The 26,560-nt window shown below is 46.0% G+C and overlaps 1 protein-coding gene across 1 annotated transcript in view; it reads left to right on the top strand.

Moving 5' to 3' along the window:
- Window positions 1–259: 259 nt before the first annotated feature.
- Window positions 260–26,560, top strand: part of LOC144274740 (netrin-1) — a 211,627-nt gene continuing 185,326 nt past the window's right edge. The window contains exon 1 of the mRNA XM_077833801.1: window positions 260–1,277. Within this exon, the coding sequence (XP_077689927.1) occupies window positions 260–1,277 (1,018 nt within the window). The remainder of the gene's footprint in view (window positions 1,278–26,560) is intronic.

The following is a 26,560-nucleotide window of genomic DNA, read 5'->3' as shown; positions in this document are numbered from 1 at the left end:
CCCTGGCACGGGAGGCTCTTCCCGTTCGCTGCCTGGGCAGCGATCCCGCTGGATGGGAAGCGCCCGGCTTGCAGAGCCGGTCCCCAGCAGAGAGGGCCGGGCTGCGCTCCGCGCCCCATCTGCCGGGCTGCAGCCTTCCCTCGCCGGCCCGGGTAGCGGAGCCCTTGGGTTTGTGACGGCGGCTTCACCTCCCCGCTTCTCTCTCTCTCTCTCTCTCTCTCTGTTTGCCGCCAGGCTCCCCGGAGGAGGCGCCCGCAGGATGCCCGGGAAGTGCTGGCGGGTTCTGGTCACGCTGCTGTGGCTGTGGTGCCTGGCGGGCGGCGCGCGCGGCGGCTACGGCATGAGCATGTTCGCGGTGCAGACGGCGCAGCCGGACCCCTGCTACGACGAGAACGGCCACCCGCGGCGGTGCATCCCGGACTTCGTCAACTCCGCCTTCGGCAAGGAGGTGAAGGTGTCCAGCACCTGCGGCAGGCCGCCGGCCCGCTACTGCGTGGTGAGCGAGAAGGGCGAGGAGCGCGTGCGGACCTGCCACCTCTGCAACGCCTCGGAGCCGCGGCGGGCCCACCCGCCCGCCTTCCTCACCGACCTCAACAACCCGCACAACCTGACCTGCTGGCAGTCGGAGAACTTCGTGCAGCACCCGCACAACGTCACGCTCACCCTCTCGCTGGGCAAGAAGTTCGAGGTGACCTACGTGAGCCTGCAGTTCTGCTCGCCGCGCCCCGAGTCCATGGCCATCTACAAGTCCATGGACTACGGCCGCAGCTGGGTGCCCTTCCAGTTCTACTCGGCCCAGTGCCGCAAGATGTACGCCAAGCCCAGCCGCGCCGCCATCACCAAGCAGAACGAGCAGGAGGCCATCTGCACCGACTCCCACACCGACATGCGGCCGCTGGCCGGCGGCCTCATCGCCTTCAGCACCCTGGACGGCCGCCCCTCGGCCCACGACTTCGACAACTCGCCCGTGCTGCAGGACTGGGTCACGGCCACCGACATCAAGGTGGCCTTCAGCCGCCTCCACACCTTCGGCGACGAGAACGAGGACGACTCCGAGCTGGCCCGCGACTCCTACTTCTACGCCGTCTCCGACCTGCAGGTGGGCGGCCGCTGCAAGTGCAACGGCCACGCGTCCCGCTGCGTCCGCGACCGCGACGACCACCTGGTCTGCGACTGCAAGCACAACACGGCCGGGCCCGAGTGCGACCGCTGCAAGCCCTTCCACTACGACCGGCCCTGGCAGCGGGCCACGGCCCGGGAGGCCAACGAGTGCGTGGGTAAGTCAAGCCCCCGGCCCCGGCCCGAGAGCGCCGGGGCTAAGGTGCGTGGGGAGGCGGGTGTGCCCGGCCGCAGGGACCCCGGAGAGCGCGGGACGCGGGGCCCTGGCGCAGGGGAGACTCGCAAGCGGGCGGGAGATCCAGCCGGGCATGGAGCCTTCCTTCCAGCCCTGAGATCTAGGAGAGGACGCTCAGCCGACCCTGGCCAAGCCCTGGGTGCAGGTGAATCCCCCCGCCCGCTCCCAGGCCCGGTGCCGCTGAACGGTGCCCCGGGGGGCTGGGTGGGGCAGGAAGGCGGATCGGGGGGCTCGGCGTCGGGCCCCGCAAGCTGCTAGCGCACGTGGTAGGTGGCCGAGAGGAATGCTGCAGCGGGGTCGGGGTTAGTGCCCCCGCACGCTGGCGGTGTTGGGTCAGAGATGGCCGGGGAAAGCCCAGGCAGAAAGGTGCCTTGTTCCGGCTCACCAAGATCACATAACCCGCTGCAGCCGGGACAGGTCATGTCTCATGAGTTCTGGGTGGGGAATAAGCCTGCTAGTGACACATCTACCGGGCACAGACTAAGGCCCCAGCCCACGCTACACAGGTGCCTCCCCATAAGTTGTGATGCAGAGGAGTTCGAGCCTAGGGAGCAATTGCATCGGTTAGCTCAGACTATACACTGTCAAGCCTGACTCAAATGAATTGCATTCAGACGTGCGCGAGGTTAGGATTGTTAGTAAATATTTATCCAATGACAGCTCCAGAAGGGCAGGGTCACTTTCTAGTCCTGCCTAAATGTAAATAATTCCTCAGTTGTGGGCCATCCAGGCGGCTTTTAAGGCAGACTGTTATAGCCTAGCTGAGAAGCCTCCAGCTCATAAAGCTGTGCATCAGGAACGTTTCAGTGGCTTTATAGCTCCAAAGAACTGACAGAGCTCTGGCAATGAGTCGCCTTCTGAGAACACAGTAGGTGGTGTTTTCTCCAGCTGACTTTATATGAAATCAATTAAAGCAGCAACTCCCTCTGAAGATGTTGTCCCAGCCCTGTGAAGTGCCTTCAATTGGTCCATGAATAGGAGAGAGCAAAGGAGGGTTTGTGTGGAGTTGATGTGTTTGTGTCATTTCTGTCTCAGGCAGAAACACTGGCCAAGCCAATAATACTGTGGGTCTCTAATGAGGGACTTGAATGAGGACCAAGGCTGAAATGAGAAACAGCAGTGTGCTTGGGGGATGATTTATTTAACTGGGCCTGAGGCAAGAAATATAGATCCTCTTGGCTGTAAACAATTCCAATAATCTAGGTTATCATTCAAGAAAGATTCTTAGCGTATTTACAGGCAGTGCTGCAATATTCCGGCATGGGTTGTTCCTGAGAATGACAGGCAGGAGGATGCTTTGTGGTTGGTGGTGTGTAGTTAGTTGCATGTTCTCAGACAAGGCGCAGATATTCCTGGAGCAGTTAGGAAGGCTTCACCCATCCCAGCTTTCCCTTTCCCTTTAAAAGGTGATGTTGACATTCAAGAAGACAAGTGAGTGAGAAATTGGCAAGTATAAGGTGGGCACAGATAGCTCATCAAACACCACTCAGAGGAACCCTTCCTCTCCTAGCCCATGACTTGCACAGCTCTTGCTGAAGTATCTCTCTCCTGGCCTGTAGCATGCCCTGCTATCCCATTCTTGGGCTCCCACACAGCTTTGGCATGCACCTTATTCCTGATCTCCAGCACCCCCTTATAGTCTGATCCTGAGGCTCCTGCATTCAGCTCTGCCAATGCTGATCTGCAACACTCCCTTGTCCTGAGTCCCCCACATCTCTGCTAATGCACCTTAATCCTGTCACACAGCAAACCCCCTCCCATTCTTGTCCCGAGGGCATCTCCCCCCAGCTTTGCCCATTCACCTAAATTCTGACCTGTAGACATTTTCACTTTTGCCCCTCACTCCCAGCATTGCCAGTAATCTTCTAATCTAACCTACAACCGCCCCTCTTTTCCAGTCATGCTCCCATACCCCACATCATATTAATACATTTTAAAGTTGGCCTGTAGCAACCATATTCTACAGGGCTGGCCAGAAGGAAAAAAAAAAAAAAGAAGAGAGGTTTCAGCATTTGTTTTGGTTTTGCACTGGAGCAAAAACTAGTTCTTTCAAAATATTTGTGCAAAAAATCAAAGAGAACAAGAGTGAGTGAGACCCACCCCAAAGTAGCCCAGTGGTTTGGACACTCACCTAAAATGTGAGAGAACCAAGTGAGTGCCCTAGCGTCTGGGCCATGGCTTTTCTGTGGTGAATCTCTCTCTCTCTCTCTCGCTCTCTCTCTCTCGCCTACATTTCCATGAAAAGTTTCAGTTGTGATGAATCAGCATTTTCCTATGAAAAATCCCCAGCCAGTTCTACCATTCTAGTCTTTGGGGTCTTCTAGCCAGAGACTTAGTCATGTCACACGCTGGTAATGCTGCGGTATGAAAACTTGCCCACCAGAGATTAAACAGAGACTCAGCTATAACTCATTTTTACTTGTCATCTAAGCCACATTCCAAGACTAGTTAACATATAACAATACTCACTTATAAAATGCTTCAGCAGCATCACATGTGTTTTAGCACTTGCATATCTTGGGTAGATTCTCAACTGGTGGAAATTGGAGTCAGTGGAGCTATGCTGATTTACACTAGCTGAGGACCTCTTTTATTAAAAGTGCCTTAATGCTGTATTATTCATTTCTGCATCAAATTCTAGCCATTGATGATACATAAGTCTCTGATCCTTCTTACACTGGTTTTCTACCACTGTGACTCCATTGACATTGATGGCATTCCTCTGGGGTTACACCACCATAAACAGAATCTAGCCCTTGGAGAGAAACTTTTTCTGAGTGCTTGTATCATTTGTGAATATTTAATCACATTATTTACAAAGAAAGTATATATCACTTGCCCTGTCATCCAAAATATTCCGCTCCAGTGATAAGAATAACATTGTGCAGCATCTCCGAACAGTTTGTTTTTCCTTTGCTTAAATCATAATCAGATGTGACTTTAAAGAGTATTTAATTTCTGTGTCTTCCTCTTGAACACCAAGAATAATAACAAAGAAAAATACTGGCAATGCACAGGGTTATTTGGCTCACTACGTCTTCTTCCTTTAGAAAATTAATACAGCTAAGATACTTCAAGATTAATACAGAATGCAGACATATGTGCTTTGCAAAACCTTTTCTAAACCTGTCATGTCAAGTCTACATTTTAGTAGAATTCTACTCTGCCAACATACACACGTTCTCTCTCTTCTGCTATCAATCTACCAGATTTGATAGATAGATAGATAGATAGATAGATAGATAGATAGATAGATAGATAGATAGATAGAAAAAGAAGAATTTAGTCCAGTTTTAAATGGAAATTACAACACAGTCTTAACTGCACAGCAGTTACTGATGTATGTGTGTATACAATAAAAAAGGTTTCAGAGTAGCAGCCGTGTTAGTCTGTATCCGCAAAAAGAAAAGGAGGACTTGTGGCACCTTAGAGATTAACAAATTTATTTGAGCATAAGTTTCATGAGCTACATGCATCCGATGAAGTGAGCTGCAGCTCACAAAAGCTTATGTTCAAATAAATTTGTTAGTCTCTGAGGTGTCACAAGTCCTCCTTTTCTTTTTACAATAAAAAAATTACTCATGGATGTAGGAAAGCTAGATTCTTCTCTTTAGTGAAACTTTGAATTTCTTCCAGAAATAATCCTAAACAGCATGAAAGAGAAAAATATAATGTTTCAGGGTTGGTGACACTTAGCAGAATACAGGAAATGTTTCATTCATCCATGCATTAGATCTTCGACTGGGGTAACTCAGCAGAGTTCTGTTAAAGTCCACTGAACTGTGCTGATTTACAACGTCTGAGGATCTAGTCCAGAATGTGTATGTAGGTATATGTAATTTATACACACATGTGTGTAATCTGAAAGAGTGGTGGTACCGATCTTTCTTTTAATGGATATTTTATTCTGGATGAATTGAGGCTTGTGGAAGGGGTATTCACAATCCCTGTGAATTTTTAGGCACCACTGTTTTTCACAGATGGAAGACAAGGAGCTATATTTCATAAATGAGTTACTGGGGTTTTAATAAACGTCCTGTGAAATTTAGAACTTCCTATGTGCCACTTCGGCATTGTATTTTTGCTGAAAATAATTATTAAAAATAAATCACAGAAGACAAATGCTCCGAGATCTTCCCAAGTCTGCGGCTGGGCTATAGTTTATGAAAACTAGTTCTGCAGCCGAAACCATGGATTTGCATAGCACAGTTGTTATTTAAACCCTACGCCAAAGATGGCTGTGTGAAATGAGCTCCTTGGTGCCCTGTAGTTCAGTTTGTCTGTTGGGTGTCTACCTGTGTTACAATGGTAATAATGATACAAACAGAGCTATGTGAGTGTGCTCTTTATTTGACTGTTCTCTCAGCTGCAGGACTCAAATGCTTTGCTGCTGAAGATAATTCTATAGAGTATATTGGAATAGCTTTGATGCAGAATAATATTAGGGTTTAATTCGCACTGTGGAAGTTAATGGAATCCTTGGTCACAGGAGTACTAGGAAGATTAAATTCACAGGAAAGGAATGACTACAAAGGGAAAGGTTTGTCTCTTTACCGTGAGTATGCTCATTACACACATTCCTTGGTTTTTATGCTTACAATTTCTACCCTTGTGTAAAAAGTGGCTTATTGGCATTAACCATGTATTGCTGTTTGAGGACACCAAATCCCAAGTCTTCAAAGGAGGTGGTAAAACCAATCCCTTAGGGCCTGATTCTGATCCCACTCACATCAGTGTAAATCTGGAGCAGCTTCAGTGAAGTCCATGGAATTGCCAGGGTATAGAAGTGGCTGAAGGGAATGGAGTCCAGATTCACACATACACTCTGACTGCTTTGTGCCACTTTCGCAACACCTAACCTCTTCTTTTCTGACCAGTTAAACTGGGTTGATGGCTGTTTTCTGTCACTGGCATGGCACATAGCAGCCAGAGCATGCTGGCAAATCTGGCCCTATGTCTTTAAAAGACCAGAATGATATAAAATTAATACAGCAGACATTATGTGGATTAAAAACTGGCTAACTGATAGGTCTCAAAGTGTAATCGTAAATGGGGAATTGTCATTGAGCAGGTGTTTTTCCAGTGGGATCCCATAGGGATCAGTTCTTGGCCTTACACTATTTCACATTTTATCAATGATCTGGAAGAAAATGTTAAATCATCACTGATAAAGTTTACAGATGACACACAAACTGTGGGAGTGGTAAATAATGAAGACACATCACTGATTCAGAGCAATCTGGATTGTTTAGTAAACTGGGTGCAAGCAAACAATATGCATTTGAATATGGCTAAATATAAATGTATACCACTATGAACAAATGATGTCTGGCATACTTACAGGATGGGGGACTCTATCCTGGGAAGCAGGGACTTAGAAAAAGATTTGGGAGTCATGGTGGATAATCAACTGAGCATGAGCTCCCAATATGATACTGTGGCCCAAAGAGCTACTGTGATCCTGAGATGCATAAAGAGGGGAATCTCGAATGGAAGAGGTTATTTTATCTCTATATTTGGCACTGATGTGACCACTGCTGGAATATTGTGTCAAGTTCTGGTGCCCACAATTCAAGGAGGAAGCTGATAAATTGGAGAGAGTTCAGAAAAGAGCCATGCGAATGATTAAAGGATTAGAAAACCTGCCTTATAGTGATAGACTCAAGGAGCTCAATCTGTGTCACTTAAAGAGACAACTAAGGGGTGACTTGATTGCAGTCTATACGTAACTACATGGGGAACAAATATTTAATAATGGGATCTTCAGTCTAGCAGAGAAAGGTCTAACGTGATTCAGTGGCTGGAAGCTGAAGCTAGACAATTCAGACTGGACAGAAGGTGTTAATATTTAACATTGAGTATAATTAACCATTGGAACAATTTACCAATGGTTGTAGTGGAGTCTCCATCACTGACAGTTTTTAAATCAAGAGGGGATTTTTTTCTAACATCTGCTCTAGGAATTATTTTGTGGAATTTCTCTGACCTGTGATATACAGGAGGTTGGACTAGATGATCACAATGATCTCTTTTGGCCTTGAAAATCTGAGGGCTACAGGGAAGCATGGTCCAGCTCCTCCTCTTATTGTGAGATTAGCTTTCTTTGGTTTTGTGCTCTGTGTATGGTGTGAAACTCCAAACACAATGGAGTTCTGAATAACTTTCATTTTTAATACAATTAATGACCAGCATAGAAATAACCGGGTAGATTAAAGAGTGGCAGTAATGAAGGAGTTAACAGGTGCAACACGATTAGCCAGTGGGTCTCCGTGGGAAATAGCATCTCCAAGTCCCTAGTGTGAAGCTAGTAAGTGCTGTTTAAATGTGTAAACAGTATAGAGCTGTCATTTATCTCAGTTAGCCTACAACATCTGGAGCAGAGCCACTGCTGGGATTCTCATTAACACCTAGTGACCAGGATCCTCCAGCTATTCACATGAACAATATACCAGGCTCGCCACAAGCTAAAGAGAGCCCCTTTCTGCCATGCTGCACTGCCTTTGTCATGCCAGAGCTGCCATTTCAATAAGCCAAAAGAAAAGGAGTACTTGAGGCACCTTAAAGACTAACGAATTTATTTGAGCATAAGCTTTCGTGAGCTACAGCTCACTTCATCAAATGCATCCGATGAAGTGAGCTGTAGCTCACGAAAGCTTATGCTCAAATAGAAAAGGAGTACTTGTGGCACCTTAGAGACTAACCAATTTATTTGAGCATGAGCTTTCGTGAGCTACAGCTCACTTCATCGGATGCATACCGTGGAAGTGAGCTGTAGCTCACGAAAGCTCATGCTCAAATAAATTGGTTAGTCTCTAAGGTGCCACAAGTACTCCTTTTCTTTTTGCGAATACAGACTAACACGGCTGTTACTCTGAAACCTATGCTCAAATAAATTGGTTAGTCTCTAAGGTGCCACAAGTCCTCCTTTTCTTTTTGTGAATACAGGCTAACACGGCTGCTACTCTGAAACCTCTCAATAAGCCAGTTTCTTTCCTTTGGTCTCGCTGAGTATTTTACTTCTGAAAAGCAATCACCCAAACTTCTCTCCGGCCGCCAAAGGTAAAAGAAGACACAGAAGAAGGTGCTTTAAAATGTGTATTCCCAGGGTGGATGTTGGAAAGGCAGTGAAAATCATATCTCCTTCCTGAGGAATGCCAGTCTTTCTCACCACAGTTGGTACCTATTTTTTTCCCCTTAAGATGAGCTATGTTTTTTGTTAAGTGAATGCATGTCTTGGAATTAATTCAAGATCACATCCTTAATAGTCTTATATGTTTACACTTCAAAAAGTCCACTTGATTTGGTGTTCTTCTCTGTCAACATGATAATTTCTTTCTATGTCTGTTGTACAATATACAATCACCACATTACATTGCTCTATGGGTCTAATTTATAGTTACATGAATTCCAAATAGCTTTCTTACCCATAAGAAACATCCCCAAAACTAAGCACTTTCCATGCATACAGCTCTTTAATCAAAGATTCTCAAAGCGTTTTTACAAGCATTTGTTAGGAACATAGGAATTGCTGTATCAGAGCATTGGTTCATCTAGTCCAATGTCCTGTCTCTGAAAGTGGCCAGTATTAAATGCTTCAGAGTAAGGTGCAAGAAACCCTGTAGAAGATAATTACAGAATAATCTGCTCCCTAGCATAAATTTCACTCCTAACTAAGCTCACACCACTGTAAGGTAGATGAGTGCTATTTTCCTTATTTTAGAGATTGGTAAATAGGCACTGGGATATGAAATGACTTGTTCAAGATGAGAGACAAGGTGGGTGAGGTAATATCTTCTGCTGGACCAACTCCTGTTGGTGAGCGAGACAAGCTTTTGAGCTACACAGAGCTCTTTGTCAGGTCTGGGAAACTTAGGCTACGTCTACACTGCACACTTTACAACGGCGCGGAAGTGCTGCTACAGCCACGCCGTTGTAAAGTACACAGTGTAGCCGCTCTTTTCGCCAGGAGAGAGCTCTCCTGATGACAAAATAAAACCACCCCCAACGAGGGGCAGTAGCTTCATCGAGGGGAGCATGGCTCCCACCAATGAAGTGCTGTCCACACCAGTGCTCTTCATGGTTAAAACTTCTGTTGTTCAGAGGGGGTGTTTTTTCACACCCCTGGGCGGAAAAAAGTTTGAACCACAAAATGCAGTGTAGACATAGCCTTGCTCAGAGTGCCACAGCTAAATACAAGGTGGAACAGATTGTTTAACATAAGTAGTTAACACATATTTCAAGGGACCTTTCAAGCTGGAGTGGCCCATTAACACCCTTCCAGTCATAGGGAGCTGGGGAGTTTGTTACAGGGTTATAGATTCAGGGCCGTCCTTACCCATACGCAAAGCACACACTTGCACGGGGCACCAGGAAATTTGGGGCACCAGCTCCTGCAGCCCCTGCTCTGGTTCTTCCCCAGGCCCCCGCCCCTGCTCTGCCCGAGCCCCGTCTCTTCCCTGCCCCTGCTCCACCCCAGCCCCGCCCCCACTCCCCTGAGGACTCCAGAAGTGGTTGGGCTCCCTGCACTCACTAGTAAGTGGGGCAACCTGGCCCCAGCCTACTTCGCTCCCCTGGCTCCCAGTTGCTCCCCTGCCTCCCGGCCAAGCCTGGGAGGCAGGGGAGCAAAGCAGGCTGGGGCCAGGTCACTCTACTTCCCACAGGAAGTGGCCAGCCCCTTTCCTCCCATCCCCTATGGAGGCCTGGGGCCAGTCCCCCCACCCCCGATCCCCCCCGCAGAGGCCTGGGGTGGGGCTCCACACAGACCCCCCTCGGAGGCCTGGGGCCTCACACAGCCTCCCTGTGGGGGGGGCTGTGTAGGGCACCAAAATAGCTAGGGACGGCCCTGTATAGATTGGTTTCAGAGTAGCAGCTCAAATAAATTGGTTAGTCTCTAAGGTGCCACAAGTACTCCTTTTCTTCCTGTATAGATTGTTATAATAAGCCATAAATCCAGTATCCTCATTCTCAAAGGAAACTGGCCCAACACTTTCAAACGATGAATCTAGGAGCTTAAATTCATAACTTTGCTAGACGTTGTTACAACAATCTATAACCCCACTAACAACCCCCTTCCTTTTCTCCCTGTGACTGGAGGCGTGATAATGGGCCACTTCACCTTGAATGGTTCCTTGAAATATGTGATAACTGCTTATGCTAAACAATCTGTTCCATCTTGTATTTAACTATGACACTCTTGAGTAAGTGCTTGTCTACACTTAAGCCTGGTCTACACTGGAAAATTAGGCCAGGTCTACACTACAGACCTATATTGGTATAACTACGTCATTCAAGGGTGTGAAAAGCCACACCCCTGAGCGATGTAATTATACTGACCATGTAGAGCTTCCGCCTCTTGGGGTAGTTCTACCGCCTTGGGGTACCGCCTCTTGGGGAGGTGAATTACCTACACTGATGGGAGAATCCCTCTCAATTCTGTGTTGGTGTAAGTAGTGTCTGCATTGAAGCATCACAGCGCCATAGTGTAGACAAGCCTGAAGTTTCCCAGACCTGTAGAAGAGCTCTGTGTAAGCTCAAAAGCTTATCTCTCTCACCAACAGAAACCGGTCCAATAAAAGATATTCCGTCCCCCACCTTGTCTCTCTAATATCCTGGGACTGACACGGCCACAACAACATTGCTCAGGATGACACACACAGAAGATGACACAGAGCCAAGCCCTTGATTCAATCCTGACTCCCAATTATGTGCTTTACCGCTATAGACAACACTTAAAATACAGCCCAATCTTACAACTCACACAAGTCCTTACTCACCGGAGTAGTTCCATTCACTGCAGTGGGATTACCTGCGTGAGTAAGATCTGTTTGCCTGAGTAAGAGGGCCCAATGCATTTGAACTGGTAATACTTCCTGGAAATTCCCTAGCACAGTGGTTCTCAAACTTTTTTTTTCGCGGACCACTTGAAAATTGGTGATGGTCTTGGCGGACCACTTAATGATCTTTCCAAATGTTGTTTGTACCATTAGCTAACTATTGTAAAACACTTTGGATAAAAGCACTATATAAAAAAACCCATAATAATAATTAACATTTTTTTGTTCTACGAATAAAAGCACACAACTCATATTTTAATATCAGTAGTCTTACCTTTCTAATGCGATGGATGTGCCCTCTCTCCCCTGCTGCGGCAGCCCCCAAGCTGGGGCTGGGAAGAGGGGGATCTCTTCCCCGCCACAGAAGCCACAGAGCTGGGGCTGGGAAGGAGGGCTGTCTCTCCCTGGCAGCTGCAGCCCTGGAGCTGGGGAAAGTCACCTCTTTCTCTGGCCGCCGCAGCCCTGCACATCCCAAATTCCCCCCACCCCCTCTTCTCACCTCACTGCCCCCTCCCACCTACCCCCTATTCTCCCCAAGGCCACCACCTCACCTTACATGTGTGTCTTCTCCAGGGTCCAGGCACCTAATTAGTGGACATGCCTGCGCGGCTCCACTAATTAGGTGGGTGGCCCTTCATTCTCTCGTGTGTTGCCACCCAGGTGTGCACCTTAGAGGGAACTATCCGCGGACCACCTGAATGGAGCTCGTGGACCACTGGTGGTCCGCGGACCACAGCTTGAGAACCTCTGCCCTAGCACATTCAGTCATTCCAGGAGTCAATATGACACTCACCTTCTTTTCTTGTTCCAAATTAGCTTGTGAGATAGAGGAAATGAGTGTGTAATTCTGATGAAGCTCATGGAGTTCATGCCAGAAGCTACTGTGTATTGGGCTTAAATTTGTTTTAATAATTCTGTTAGTGGATTCTTCAGAAAACACCACTTTCTCTTAGGCTATGTCTACACTACAAAATTAAGTTGACCTAACATATTTCGGCATACAGCGGCTGCAGTAATTACATTGTTTGTGCATGTCTTCACTTTGCTCCTTCTGTCGGAAGTGTGTGTCCTCACCAGGAGTGCTTGTATCGATTGTACTGTCAGGGTGAGTCAATGTGGAATGGCTCCTGAAAGCCAGTAACAGTTGACATAATCAACACAGTGTCTACACTGTCACTGTGTCAACCTAACTACTTTGACCTTGACTTTACGCCACTCGGGGAGGTGGAGTTATTAAGTTGGCATAGTGGGGCAGTTACATTGGCAGCAGCAAAATTTAACTGTAGACACTTCCATAGTTAGGTCGACATAAGCTGCCTTGCACAAACCTAACTCTGTAGTGTCGAGCAGATCTTAGACCTCAGATTTCTGAGTTACATACCAGTTCATCTTTTCCAACAAATGCCCTACACTTATCAGGAAGCAAGTGCTTTGGAAGGGTAAAACTGCTATAAACCAACATTTCAAAGTGGGATTATGTATTTCAGTTTGTAGAGCGCCCTAGGTACTGTATGAATTAGAATACACCAGTTCTAAATAAAATCCACTACCAAACACAACAAAACAAACTGCCCTGCCAAGACCATACAGCCTAGAATAATCACCCATAGATAACAATCATAATAAACCTATTCAACCACCACCAACTTCCCAGCAATACTCCTCCCACTCTCAGCAGCAGGATCACAATCAAAATCCAGAGAGCAAAGATGGGAATTGCAACATGCATTGAAGGGTAACAGACCCTGGCTTAGGCAGACAGAGGTTGGGAACGAAAGGTGAAAAAGTCAGCAGAAGTAGAGTGATACTTCCTGCTTCACTCTGAAATCTTCTTCAGTAGGTGGAGAAGGTGAAATCCCTCACAGAAGCAGTGTTCAGAATGCCAGGTTCCCCGCCATTGAAACCTGAATTAGCCTGAAGTCAGTTTTGTTATTCTTATTACTGGACTGGTCAGACATCTTCCACTGGAACTTTTTTGTCTCCTTTGATGGAAAGCTGGGTTCTCAACTAAATGAAAATTTTCGCAGAAAGTATCTGCTTTCCTTGAAAATTTTAAATTTTTCATCAGAGAACCTGAAAACCAAAATTTCAGTTGTCAGCCTCAAATGTTTCCATTTTTGGTATTGTTTTGGCTGGAAAAAAAATCAATGTTCACACTTTTGGCTTTTTGATGAAAAGTCAAAATATTCCCTGGGGGAAAAAACCACTTTTCCTGACCAGTTCTAATTCTTATTTATTATTTCATGGGGCCCACCAGTGAGTTAGAAGCTTCACATGGAAAAGACAGGTCCTGGGTCCAAAGAGCTTATCATCTAAGGATCCAGTTCTGCAAAGGGATCCACGCACCCACACCTTTCACGCTTTTGGAGTCCCATCAAACATCAGTGGAACTCCCTCCAGACCTGATCTACCCATGTGGACCTCTTTGCAGAATCAGGGCTTAAAGGATGGATGTGGCATGGAAGTGAGACAATAACATGCTCCAGGAAGAGGAGGGTGAGAAAGGACGTGGCTTGGAGATATATTATTGTCGTCAGTTAGTTAGATGTACAACCTGGTGAATCAAATAGGATTTTTTTAAACAGTGTTCTAAAGTGATGCAAGCGACACAGTCCCTGACTTGGTACAGACTTGGGCACGGTGGTTTGTTTACTATTGCAGAGGGCATACCGACATACTAGTAGTTAGTTACATAATATTTCTGTGTTGCTCTCCCCTCTCAACCTTGGTTCTTCAGGTATCATCTGCTCTGCCCTGAAGAATAGCCCTGTGTAGTGCTAAAGTTTGTCTCTTTTGCCAACAGAAGTTCGTCCAATAAAGGATATTCCCTCGCCCATCTTGTCTCTCTAATATCCTGGGACCAACACGGCTACAACAACACTGCAAATTGCACTATTTGATCTGTTCCATTCCCGTCAGCGTCTGGCCAACCCAAGCCAATTGCATGCCAGCCCAAACTGTTATAAAGCATCCAAGTCCTTTATAGTGGGAAGGGACTGGTGAAAGAATCCACCAGTGAAATGGCTTCTGAGCTCAAATATTTGCTAGACCATGGTAATTCTTGCGAAAGAGGCCAGGGAACCTTGCCCATACTTTTAACAGATTTAGTAGCATCAGTAGATTAGAGCCACTAGTTTGCTCTGTAACTTTTCATTAATTTTTTTAGTGTTAGAGATAAGAACCGCTGTAAAACACTTCTAAAACTCCCATTAACATGAATAAAATTCCCTCATGGTTTCCTTGGATATGGGAAACACAATTAGATAAATATATACTGCATTGTATTGAGCAAGCACTTTGAACATGACCTCTGTAATTTGTTCCCATACCATTGGCTTAATCTATGGGGCCAGGGCGTGAGATGAAGTAAGCACCTGCACATCTCTCTGACGTCAATGGCACTTGCAGGTGCCCTTTGCCTCTCAGATTTTGGCTCTATATTTTTGTTCGCCTAGAAAATGTTTAACAATAACAACTGCAATCACAGTGTGAAAAGGGAAACATATTGTTTTTTCAGCTACAGGAGCTGGCACAAGATGCACATTAAGTCTCTCGTTGCATTAGGCTGGAGAGAGCCTTGTTTGCCATAGCAGCCTTCCCATGCCTGAGTTGGATCCTACAGTTAGATGTGAGAACAGTCTGCTGGTAACGATGTTCCTCAGCTAAAGGGAAACCGCAGGTCAGGCTTACTGGGCGAGGGGTAACTGATAGACTCTTGGAAAACTGTAAATGCAAAATCCTACCAATGAATAACTTCCTCTCTGGACTTTAGTATTTCAGTTGTTGCTGCTGGGAAAAAGTTTTCAGGGCAAACCGATTAGAAAAACTATTCTGAGACAGATCCTTAGCTCATGTCACTCAGCCTAGCCCCATTGACTTCAACAGAGCTCCATTGATTGACACCTGCTGAGGATCTGGCTGTAATTCTACACAGGGATTTGAGGTCTGTTGTATTTTTCCCCAAGGAGTTCCTCGGGTGCTTTATTAAACCCTTGGGTATCCTTCATTTTAACCAGCTTTAATCTTCCTGCCCTCAAAGCTTCATGTCACAGTCATCATTATTCAAGTGCCTAATTTGTAAAGAAAGAGGTGCTGGGCCTCAAGCATTCATAACTGATGCAGCAAGCCCAGAGGTGCCGGGGTTGTGAACTGCCAATCCTAGAGGTGCCAGGGCTCAGCCCTGGCAAGCCCTGGCACAAATGAAGCACTGAATTCTTCCCATCAACATTTCTCTTCAATCAGCCTGAGGGGATGCTGTTTAGCAGCAGAAGACTATCTCTCCCAGCTCCGTGGGTCAAGGAGTGAGAAGCTGAGACTGGCAACTGAGTCCGAGTCAGGCCTGTGGCAACCCATGGCGCTATTCCATAAGCCATTGGACCAACCCCACATCCCATGCTGGCCTGGAAAATGCATGCAGGTGCCTGCCTGGCAATGGGGAACAGTGCTTTGGGGATTATAACACATTTAGTTATTTATCAACTTGCCAATTTAAATGCCTGATTCCTGTGATTATTTCTAGAAAACCTGCTGCATGAAAAATATTTTCGTTAATCAAGGAGGAGGGAAGAAGCAGGGATGGGAAAACAAAGGTTAAACATTTGCTTAAATTTTATAATAACTCAGAGGACAGTTCAGCAATGGAACAAACTGCTCAGGATAAAATTCTTCTGTCTCATAGAGAAACCGCTAACGTGCCTAATTTTTTCTGCACTCGAGGCTTATGCGGCTCTGGGGACGAGGTCCACTGCAATTGTATTTATTTACTACATGCATATAGGGAGCCCATCATAGTGGAATCTGGGCACATCTGACATGCCCTAATATTGGGTCTATTCATATTTCCCAGTACGAGCAGAAGACAGACCATGCTTCCCTCAGCACTGAAGACAAAGGGCCAGATCCTCAGCTGGCATATCTTAGCATAGTTCCCTTGACTTCAGTGGAGCTATCCCAGTTGACACCTGCTGAGGATCTGGCTCACAGAGAGAAGAGAGACTTAGTCAGTGAGATAGGTGGCTCCAGGATTTCGTGCTGAAATTCATGGGAAGCAAATCTGAGGGGGATTTGCTGAGCTCTGGAGCCCCTTCTGAGCCAGTGGATTCTGTGCTGCTGTGATTTAAGTGTGCCAGCATCTCTATATGGACCTGAATGTGGTATTTTTATATTAGTGTCGACAATGTTCTCAAATCAAAGTGGGCAAAGACCCAACATCCAAAGTGTTGTATTTCCTTACCCTTCACCTCATGTTTTCTTACCTTTAGCTGAGTTTTACCCTCATTCAGTCTTAGAGGCAGTGTGGGCTGGTATCTAGAGCACTGGACTGGGACTCTGGGTTCTAGTCCCAGGCGTGCCACTAGCCTGCTGGGTGACCTTAGGCAATTCACTTCTTCTCCCAATGCCTCAGTTTCCCCTATGTAAAATGGGGCTTGTGATATGTATCTCCTTTGCAAAGCACTTTCAGATCTACTGATGATAAGTTCTCTCTCCCTCTTTCTGTGTGTATATATATATATATATATATAAAGCTAGGGATTATTAATACAGAGGCTAATGTTTCATACACATGGATTGGAGCAGAAGCCAGAGCTGGTACTTGTCATGAAGGGGTTTGGATGCTGTCGTCAGACAGCTACACAGATAATCATTATGTTGGGGGCAGGGTCTGTCACACTCATTCTTCAGCTCAGGACCCCATGGAAGAGAAGTGAGAAAGAAGCTGTGAAGAAATGGCCATGCAAATGTCCAGGAAGCCAGAAGCAGTACTGCAGCTTGGGCATTCGTCCTGCTCATCGGTGGGTATCACATGCTGATGGCAGGTGGAAGCTTTGAAGCAGCTGTTTTTTCCTGTGATGAGTGGAGACACGTGCACTTCACTAACCACAGACCCTTGAAGCAGGATCTTCAAGCTGTCTTTGCAGACGTTCTTATCCTGTCTGAGAGCAACACATCAGTGTGGTGCTTGAAATAACAGCATTTACATACAACTGGCATAAAACAAAGACAGGGCTAGTTGCACAGGGCCTGCTTTTCAGAAATGATGAAAACCCACAGATCTTATTGCATTCTGTAGGAATTGTGGGTGCTCATCACCTCTGGAAATCAACCTCTTCCCCCTTTCTGTGCCTCAGTTTACCCATCTGTGATGAGGGGAGGGCAATGCAATACCCTCTCTTGTACAGTGCTGTGGAGTGTGGGTGAAAAGTGCTATTTATTATTACTGTGCCTATGTGTTCAGTATGAGTTTTTTCAAGAGAAAAATGGCAAGTGAGGTCAATGATGCAGTCAAATGAGCTGCATGGACTAAGTGGAGTAAAAGCAAAGCCTCTGGCTGGGATGGTCTACAGGAATTCTACTTCAAAATCCATTCTGTGTAGGAGAATTTGTTTCAGAAGAAACATTTGATCCCAAGTATTACTGAGCACCCATAATTTCGATCAACTTCCAAGTGCTCAACACCCCTTAGGATCAGGCCCTAAATCCTGGGACAGCCTAAGGAAGGTTCATTCTGCCACATGAGGCAGAATGGTATAATAGGTATGGATGACATTGTTATGAAGGACCAGATGGGAAGCAATATCCATAGAAGTATTGGCCTATAAGCTGGTAGAGTTGCTAACTGTAGTCTCACAAGTGAGCCTTGCACTGGGAGAGCTTTCTCACAGCCTTTTATTCTCGGGAAGCTTAAAGTTAAACTAATTTCCAACAAAAAGGTTTTTACACAAACAAACCAGCACAGTTAGGCTAAAACAAAACCAGTCTTGGAGGTTTGCCTTCCCTTTAGCTTGTCCACTGCTAATCTCTGCTCTCCTCTCTCTGGGCCAAAGCATGACATCCTTATTCTGTCCTGATTGATACACACTCCCATTGGCTACAAGGGAAGTTCAGCCTGTGAGAGGACTGAGCAAAATCCGATCTTCTGTGATTATCAGGGATCTCGCTTTGAAAAAAGCATCTGGAGTTTAGGCTCTTCTCTCTTGACTGGTTTCCCAATGATACCAAGGTTGCTGGGCTGTCTGAGCCCTGCCTTATTTTCCCAAAGCACACTAACACTTTCTCTTTATGGCCACATGTGGGAAGCAAGAAGTCCTGGCTGGGAACTAGCCCCCTCTTTGCCAGTTCCAGTACCCAGCGATGGATTATTGAAGTGGGGAAGCACAAGCCTTACATCAGGACCTTTGAAATGGTGTGAAATCTTCTCTGGTCTGTAAGATTTTCTGTGAAAATTTGTGGCCAGCTTAGCATTTCTGGTGCTATTGAATTGCAGACGTAAATGTGTGATGGCCCCAGGGAGGGCATAGGGACAGTCCACAATGCAAAATTGTGTACTGGGATGTTATCTGGGAAGCAACCACTGATGCGGCCTCATTTCTGCCTTCAGTGGAGTGTGCGCCAACAAAAACACAGCCAATCTCCCAAAGCCAACACCTCTCAGGCTGCCACACCTTAGATGAAGATTAGGACAGGAAACACTTATACACTGTGGTTACTAATAATCATTGCAATAATGACTAACATTTATTTGGTTCTTTAACACAAAGAGTAAGTTCGCTGCCCCAAAGAACTGACAGATTGGAGAGAAATTATGGTATGCGTATTAATCAATTTTCAGATTAATGTTATGCATATTTATTAAACTCATTAAAACATCTTTCCCTTTCTAGGTAGGTTTAGAAATGCCAAGCAGTGTTATCTAGGAGAAAATTATAAGGGCTAGCAATCCCCCGGCCTCAGCCACAGTCCGGAAAGAACATACTGTAGTATCGTATAAATTGTTCAACATCAGGGCGTTACCTTTTCCTCTGAAAAATCCGCCACTGACATGTGACTAGCAGATTATGTGTCTAGTACAGCACCCTGTGCCTCTTTATGAGGCCTCTCTGTTATAGCACCCTGACATAAGGCTCCTGCACTCCCCCCCCCCGCCCCCGTGTAATTAAACCCCAGTATAAATGCTTGGCACCTCACAGGGTCTGGGTGTATTCTCCCATAGAAAAATGTCACAACAGACCAGGAGACATTTTAAATATAGAGGCTCAAATTGGGCCTCCATTTACACTTACACAATCCCACTGATATTTACCTGGGTTGTATGGGTGTGGCTGAGGGCAACATTTGGTTTAGATCTTTTTACCTGGGCTGCTTCCCAGCTGGCACGCCATGGGAGGGTGCATCCAGCTGTCCCTTGACCATGTCTCTTTTCACCCGTCCTCTCCTCCCTCACACCAATAGCTTTTCAGCTTCACTCCCAGGGCATGCGCCAGGGTAGTCTCAGGGTTGTTCTGGGCATGGCCACGGAGGGTTCCTCATTGCTGTATCAGCTCTGTTCCAACCATGAGAAACTGCTGGGCATACAACCATGCTTTTTCTGGCTCTGGCAAATCCCAACTCATTGGTCCTCTCTTTCCTATTGCTTAGCTTGGATACATTTGTTCTTAGGCTATAGCCTGTTCGGGGAGGAGGAAACCTAACAAACTCATGGGCTGTATCGGAACTGGCCCCCAGAATGCCAGTCCTAGCAGCCCTGGTGTAAGTGAGAAATCAGTCAAGATAAAGCCCTAAACTCCAGAAGCTTTTTCAAAGGAGGACCCCTGATAATTACAGAATATCCTGAGAGACGGTGTAACCCAGAAGCAGCTCACAAGCTGATGTTTCATTAGGGCCTACCCATAAAAAGAAGCATTTTTTTGTTCTCTCCATGGGCTGAAGAAGGACCAGAACCAAAACTCTGGATCTCTACTTCTGGAAAACTTTGGATCCATATCTGAAATTTGTGGCTCAGCCCCCTCTCTACTGATCGTCGCTGTTAACTTACAAACATTGTTCTCAGAGATTGGATGGCATCACTGGAAAGGCCAGTGGGCGAACACCAAAATACAAAAAGAGCTAAGTTTAATATCAGACTTTTCTAGGAAGACATGGAAAATCACTCTGCCTTAAATGGGTAAGAACACCATTGGGAGGGATAGGACTTTCGCTTTCAAACTTTTTTCAGGGATATCGCTTATAATGGAATGTTAAAAATTAACACAGTGATTGAGGCTGATGGAATAGCTCACTCCCCCATTAAAAGCAGATGGCCTTGCTAAAGCAGTCAGTAGATTGATGGAATTTAAGACCAGAAGGGATCTATTTGATCCTGATCTCCTGCATAACATAGGCCAAAGAGACATCTTCAGGGCCAGATTGTGACCAGATGATTGGCCCTCAGCAAGGGGCAGTGGGTTGTTCAGCTGTCTCTGGAGCAGCGTAGGGAATCACAGTGTCTTGCCAGTTTCTCCACTGTTCCAGGGAGGTAGTGAACTGCAGTTGTATCTGGTGAGTTGCATGCTGCTTGATGCCCCAGCTGGCCAGCACTATTAGGTGGCAGAACAATGGAACTGCCCACTCCTTGCCCTCTCCTGCCTGCCTACACAGGGAGGGGCCATAGGTGTTTCTGATGTGGGTAGCCAGCGCCAGGCCTTTACATCCCCTTAATCCTTGCACCAATCAACATCAGGCAATGATTTGGCCCAAAGTTAGTTTGAATCCTGCCACTCCTGTTGGCCTTTAGGGGATTTGTAGTTGAGGACAAATTTTGCGAGCTGTATCAAGGACATTTTAGACTTCTCTTACATCCAAATGGAAAAATAGAGCAGAAAAGTGAGGTCCCGGGGACTGCTGTACACTCATGTAGTTTTCAGGCCAACTTCAATAAATATCCAAAACAATCAGGAATTCGCTGAGCAATGGATGTCTCTGACATATAAATTTTATTGGAGATGATCTAAGTTTTGTGTGAGTCAAGTATCTCTGCTTCTAACCCACTAGGCATGAAATCTACAGCTGAGCAATTGCCAAAGCTAAGGGACAGGTGATCCGATGAGCTGTAAGAAAAGGTCTTGGGCCTTGTCGTCAGTCCCCTGTGAGGTAGGGCAGTGCACTGATGAGATGTGTGGGCAGAAAGGTGAGCTGGCACATTCCTCTTGGGATGTGAAATCACTGGGGAAGAAGTTTCATGCAAGCCTGTGAGATGCGCTTTCCCTTCCCCAGGGCAAAAACTGCGATGTTCTTCTGGTACAGTAGGAAGAACATGAGCTCATACACACACACACCTAGCACTTATTGACTCACTGACTCACCAGCCAATATCTTCACCTTTAAGGGCTACCTGGTGAAGCCTACAAGCCCATCTGTAGGCTAGAGGTTGAGTCATCAAACTGGAGCATGGGTACGTGATAGAGTAAATGGAGTTTGCTTGTCTTGTTTTAACAGTAAATTGATTCTTTTTTATCTGCGTAAGGGAGATGTTGGGATGAGAAATCAGACTGTCACCCCTTGTTTGGTTGCCTCATGCACTGAGAAGTGAACAGGTTGATTTGTCTAAATCTGTATCATAGCCAGAAAAGATCACCGCCAATTGCTCACATGCAGAGGTGTTAGCAGGACTTGACAGTTGCTGTCCCCAGATGGGAATTAGACATAGGAAGAAGACATGCACAGGGAAGTTTCAAAATTTCATACGTTTATCACACTCTGCAGTGTCCCCTACCTGCAGTGCATCTGGACTCTGATAATGAACCTAAGATTTCGTAAAGTGATGGTAGTTGTTCACATTCCTGATTGTTCTCTGGTCACTATCTTTGCACATGTCTCTCCAATGAAACTGACAGCCATGTGGATGAAAGCATAGCTGAAAAGTCTCCCCAGTGTACCTGATGGTACTTCAAGAGCACTTATAAGCTTGTTATCCATGTGCCATATATATAAAAAGCCAGCACTACCAGGTGCTGAATGAATAATTTCAATCTGAATTTCCCTTCGACCAGTTAAGACTATTTGTGTATATCATAGTTCATACTGACTGATTGTTCAAAATATCTATTTTGGGCCCAGCCCTATTCCTATTGGATGCAATGAGTTTTTCCATTGACTTTAATGAGAACAGAATGTGGCCCTGTTAGGTTTAACAATTATGCAAGAAGAAAATGATATTTTACGAGACCACTCATTAATCATTTAACAAACATTAACAATCTCCAAGAAATCAAAATTAAACCAGTCTTTGGAGGTGAACTGCAAAGCTTTAAACAAGTCTAAGATTCCCAACTCATCAACAGAGTCTATGCACAGACCTCAGAATTACAGATCAATACATTTTAAAATGAAATGGCTGGAAATCTCCTTGTGACCTGCCAAGTGTTGGGTTCAGAGTTCTGGGTTTTCTCTTAGCAACGTGAAAAGCGGGACACTAGGACATGCTTATAGAGCGGTGAAGGATCCAGAGGGAAGGGAAGATTCAGGGTGAGGGAGATGGAACATAGGAGCAAGTGAGGTTAGTAGTTAGGACAGGATAAGAGCAAGGTGTTGGGATGAAAGTCTGAGAGAGGAGAGATCTGAACGTATGTGGCTGAGGAGGAAGAGGAGGGGATGTTGGAGAGGTGAGGGGAGAGTTGGGAGAAAAGTGAAGGGCGAAACATGGCAGAACTGAGAGAGGGAGGGGACTAATGGAGAAAGAGAGAAGGCTGGAGGAAGGAGCTAGAGTTGACAATCAGGCCATGGGGCTGTAAGCATTGGATTCACTGAGGGAGGAAGAGTGAAGCTGCTTTGCTAGGAAGGGGGCAGTGCTGGAAGAGGAGTGGCTGGATTTGCAGTGCAGGCTTTCTGCACGGTCCCTAGATATCCTCCAGTGGCTCGGGAGAAGCTGTGAAAGAGGAGGATGCCAGGTGCAAGCCAGGGCTGTGGTTTGGATGCCCTGGGCTGGGGCAGAGGGAAAGTTGTTCCCTTTGGAGAAGAGACTGGAGCTGAGCGAGTCAGGGGGATGCAGCAGAGAACGCAGGGATGGCATTCCAAAGGCAAGGATTCTAATCATGGCAGTGACAAGAGGATGGGTCCAAGCTGACGGGAGTGGGTAATGCTGAAGGAGAGGAGAAGATCTCCAGGTCACCTTTTTGTGTGTCTAGGAAGCAACTTACAATGTCACCAATGTGCCAAAACCTATATGTCAGCACCTGAGTACTACGGCAATTGCTGCTATATTAACACCTAGGGCAGACAGATACGCTATTCACATTGCAGCTCTCCATTGGAGACTGGGACAGGCCCAGCACAAATTGATCGCTGTGCAGTAGCCAAAAGGCTGAGAACCTCCTTGGGGCGTGAAGAAGGTGAAATGGTGCTGAGCTTTTTATAAGCCCTTGGTTATAGAACCATTGCTTGTGTTGGAAGGAATCTCCCTTGGCTCACTGAGTCCATCCTGCTGTATCACCACGGGATTGATTTCTATAACCCAGGACCATTCTTGATTGATGGAAGGGTGTCAAATCACTGTTCCTTCATTGCCGTAGACCTAATGTTAGTCTGTGTGGAGCTGGCCATTCACAAGAGCTTTTCTTTGGTGATGGCATTTTTTGTAATTATTTTAAACACACACACGCACACACACAACACACACACACACATGCGTCTAGTTTCCCAATTTTCTTAATAAAGTCCATCTTTACCTTTCTGCTGTCTGTCCATTCGGAAGGCAAGTTCCCTTAAATGCCACCTATTTATTTTAACTTTGAAGTCAAGTACTGGATAGAACAATTGCTGGAGTGGACTCTAAGAGTTCTTCTTTCACTTGCCCAGTGGAATTGTCTTGGATGGGACTGGGAGGGTATCTGATCAGCTCAGGTTGCCACCATGTTGGGTACATCTACACTGCAATAAAAACACCTGACACCAAGATTAGCCTCTATAGATGATGATATCCTCAGACAGTAGACAGATGTCAGACATCCTTGGTAATACTGCTAGATCCTTCAGTGAACATTGGGACCACTGACATGAGGTGACTGTGGCACCAGTCAGGGGCAGAAGGAATAGCTTTCAGAAGGTTTTGCTCATTTCTGTCAGAGAGGTCCCAGAGGGAATGATGAGTGGCTGCTTTCCTTTCTGAGCCCTAAGCTGTGGAGTTCTATAGGGCCCAGGCTTGTCATCCCTGTTTCTCATTTATGTGAAATGGCTGGGGAAGGCTGAGAGGTGGTGAGAGCTGCACTGCCTTGGGTTCTGTCTTGCCTTTCCATCAGTGCTAGGTGTATTCCTTGCCTCACTCTCCTGTTGTCTTGCAGAGGTAGGAGCCTGGGTGGAAGCCCGCTGGTGCAAGACCAGCCTGGGTAAGGCAGGGGTGACACTGACAGGGAAGTGGACATATTTTGAGTCTGTGATGGCTCCCTCCACTGAGGACATCAGCCCATCTATTGTCAGAGTGGTTTCAGTCTCAGGGTCTAACTCATCTCTGCCCCTTGGTTTCCAGAATGCATCAATGATAGAAACACTTCTCTTTTCATCTTTGGTTGCCCATGATGTTGCACTCATTCCTCTCAGATACAGGCCTTGCCACATGTATCTATGCTGCTGCTAGACAGTTCTAAGCTGGACAATTGTACCAGGATCTGCCTGCAGCTTGTCATGGAAGCTAGCACAGCTGCCTTCTGAGCAAGGTGAACCAGCAAGAGAATGTTACCCTTATGCTCTGCAATCTGAACTGGCTGCCAATCATCTTCTGAGTGAAATTCAAGGTGCTAGTTACCCTATCCAAAGCCCCAAGTTCCCCTCTCCCTCTGTGATCCACCTATGATCAACTGGACCTCTTAAATCTTTGTGTCCCTTACATTAGAGATGTGATGAGTCTAACCAAAGACATGGGGTGCAGGCTGACAAACAGTAGGAAGAGGGTGAGCTGATGGAGGGCAAACACAATAGGTTTACGGAGTTATGCAGTTTAGGAGTGTGCGTAGCTTGCTGGTGCAGTTGATTTAAAAGAATTATTATTGTATGAGCACTTCATTATTTAAATGTAATAATAATAAATTAATAATTAATGCCACAGTTGCACTTAGAGGCCTCAACACAGACTTACAATGAAAATGAACAAGACAGACAATTGTTGGGAAAAAGAAATATTATTATCCTCATTTTATAGGTGGGGAAACTGAGGTACAGAGAGGTAAAGTGTCTTGCCCAAGATCACAGAGGAAGCCTGTGGCACAGCCAGGAACTAAATCCAGCTCTTTAGAGTCCAAAGATGCAAATGAACTGAAGATCAGTAAAAAGAAATTGACCTGATGCTCTATTTTCAACAGGGCTCTTCCCTTGTGTGGCTCTCTGTTTGTATAGCAAAGCTTGCCAGTGTACAGTCCCTACATAAAAGGATAAATGGATGCAAATCAGGTATTAGGAATGACAATATACAAAAACCTGTAGGAGAACACTTCAATCTCCCTGGACAGACAATAGCAGATTTAAAGGTAGCCATCCTGCTGCAAAAACACTTCAGGACCAGACTTCAAAGAGAAGTGAGCTGTAGCTCACGAAAGCTCATGCTCAAATAAATTGGTTAGTCTCTAAGGTGCCACAAGTACTCCTTTTCTTTTTACTGATCTTCAGTTCATTTGCAAATTTGACACCATCAGCTCAGGATTAAACAAAGACTGTGAATGGCTCGCCAACTGCAAAAGCAGTTTCTCCTCCCTTGGTGTTCACACCTCAACTGCTAGAAAAGGACCTCATCCTCCCTGATTGAACTAACCTCGTTATCCCTAGCCTGATTCTTGCTTGCATATTTATACCTGCCTCTGGAAATTTCCACTACATGCATCTGACGAAGTGGGTATTCACCCACGAAAGCTTATGCTCCAATACGTCTGTTAGTCTATAAGGTGCCACAGGACTCTTTGCCGCTTTTACAGGGTAGCTGTTTAATTTCTGATAGTTGTTGTCATTCTCTGGGAGTGCTGGGCTCTCCCTCACCATCCCATTCGGCATTTGTTTATAGGCAGTGTTTGCTGCCATCTCTCTCGCTCGCTGTGTGCATCACTCTCTCGTTCCTCCCTCCCCAGCTATTTAACATTTTTTTGTTCGTCTCCCATGTCTTAATAGACAAAGAGAGTTTAAAAATAGCAAAAGTAAAAAAGAACCAGCTAAGAAACACACTGCTCAAATTGCAATTATGATAATTACCCTGTAAGATATGCTCCTGTTTGGAATCAGGTCAGGTATGCTTTGTTGCATTTCATGTCATGGAAGAACCCCTGGACAGGAGGAGCTTTACATTTACAGGGTCTTCCTTACATAGCTGGTCAGCATGAAATTCACTGGTCTTCCCTGAAAATCCAGAGGTGGATTGAGCTGGCCACACGCTAACCCCACAAACATCTGCAAACCCTTCCTCTGTCTTTTCCCACACCCAGTCTTCCATCCATCCACCCTTCCTGACCCATCTCCCCAACTGCCATAAACTTTATTTAAAGGAAAATGGAGGAGGCCACAAAGTCTTCCAGCTGGGAGCCACACACCAGAGTCTTTTAGCAAAATGCCCCACCAGGTGGCAGCCAGATTCACGTGGTCTTGT

Source organism: Eretmochelys imbricata, chromosome 14 (genome assembly GCF_965152235.1).
Source record: "Eretmochelys imbricata isolate rEreImb1 chromosome 14, rEreImb1.hap1, whole genome shotgun sequence".
In the NCBI taxonomy this organism is placed as follows: Eukaryota; Metazoa; Chordata; order Testudines; family Cheloniidae; genus Eretmochelys; species Eretmochelys imbricata.
The sequence above is the reverse complement of the archived record's forward strand: the minus strand, read 5'-3'. Positions and strand labels throughout refer to the sequence as shown.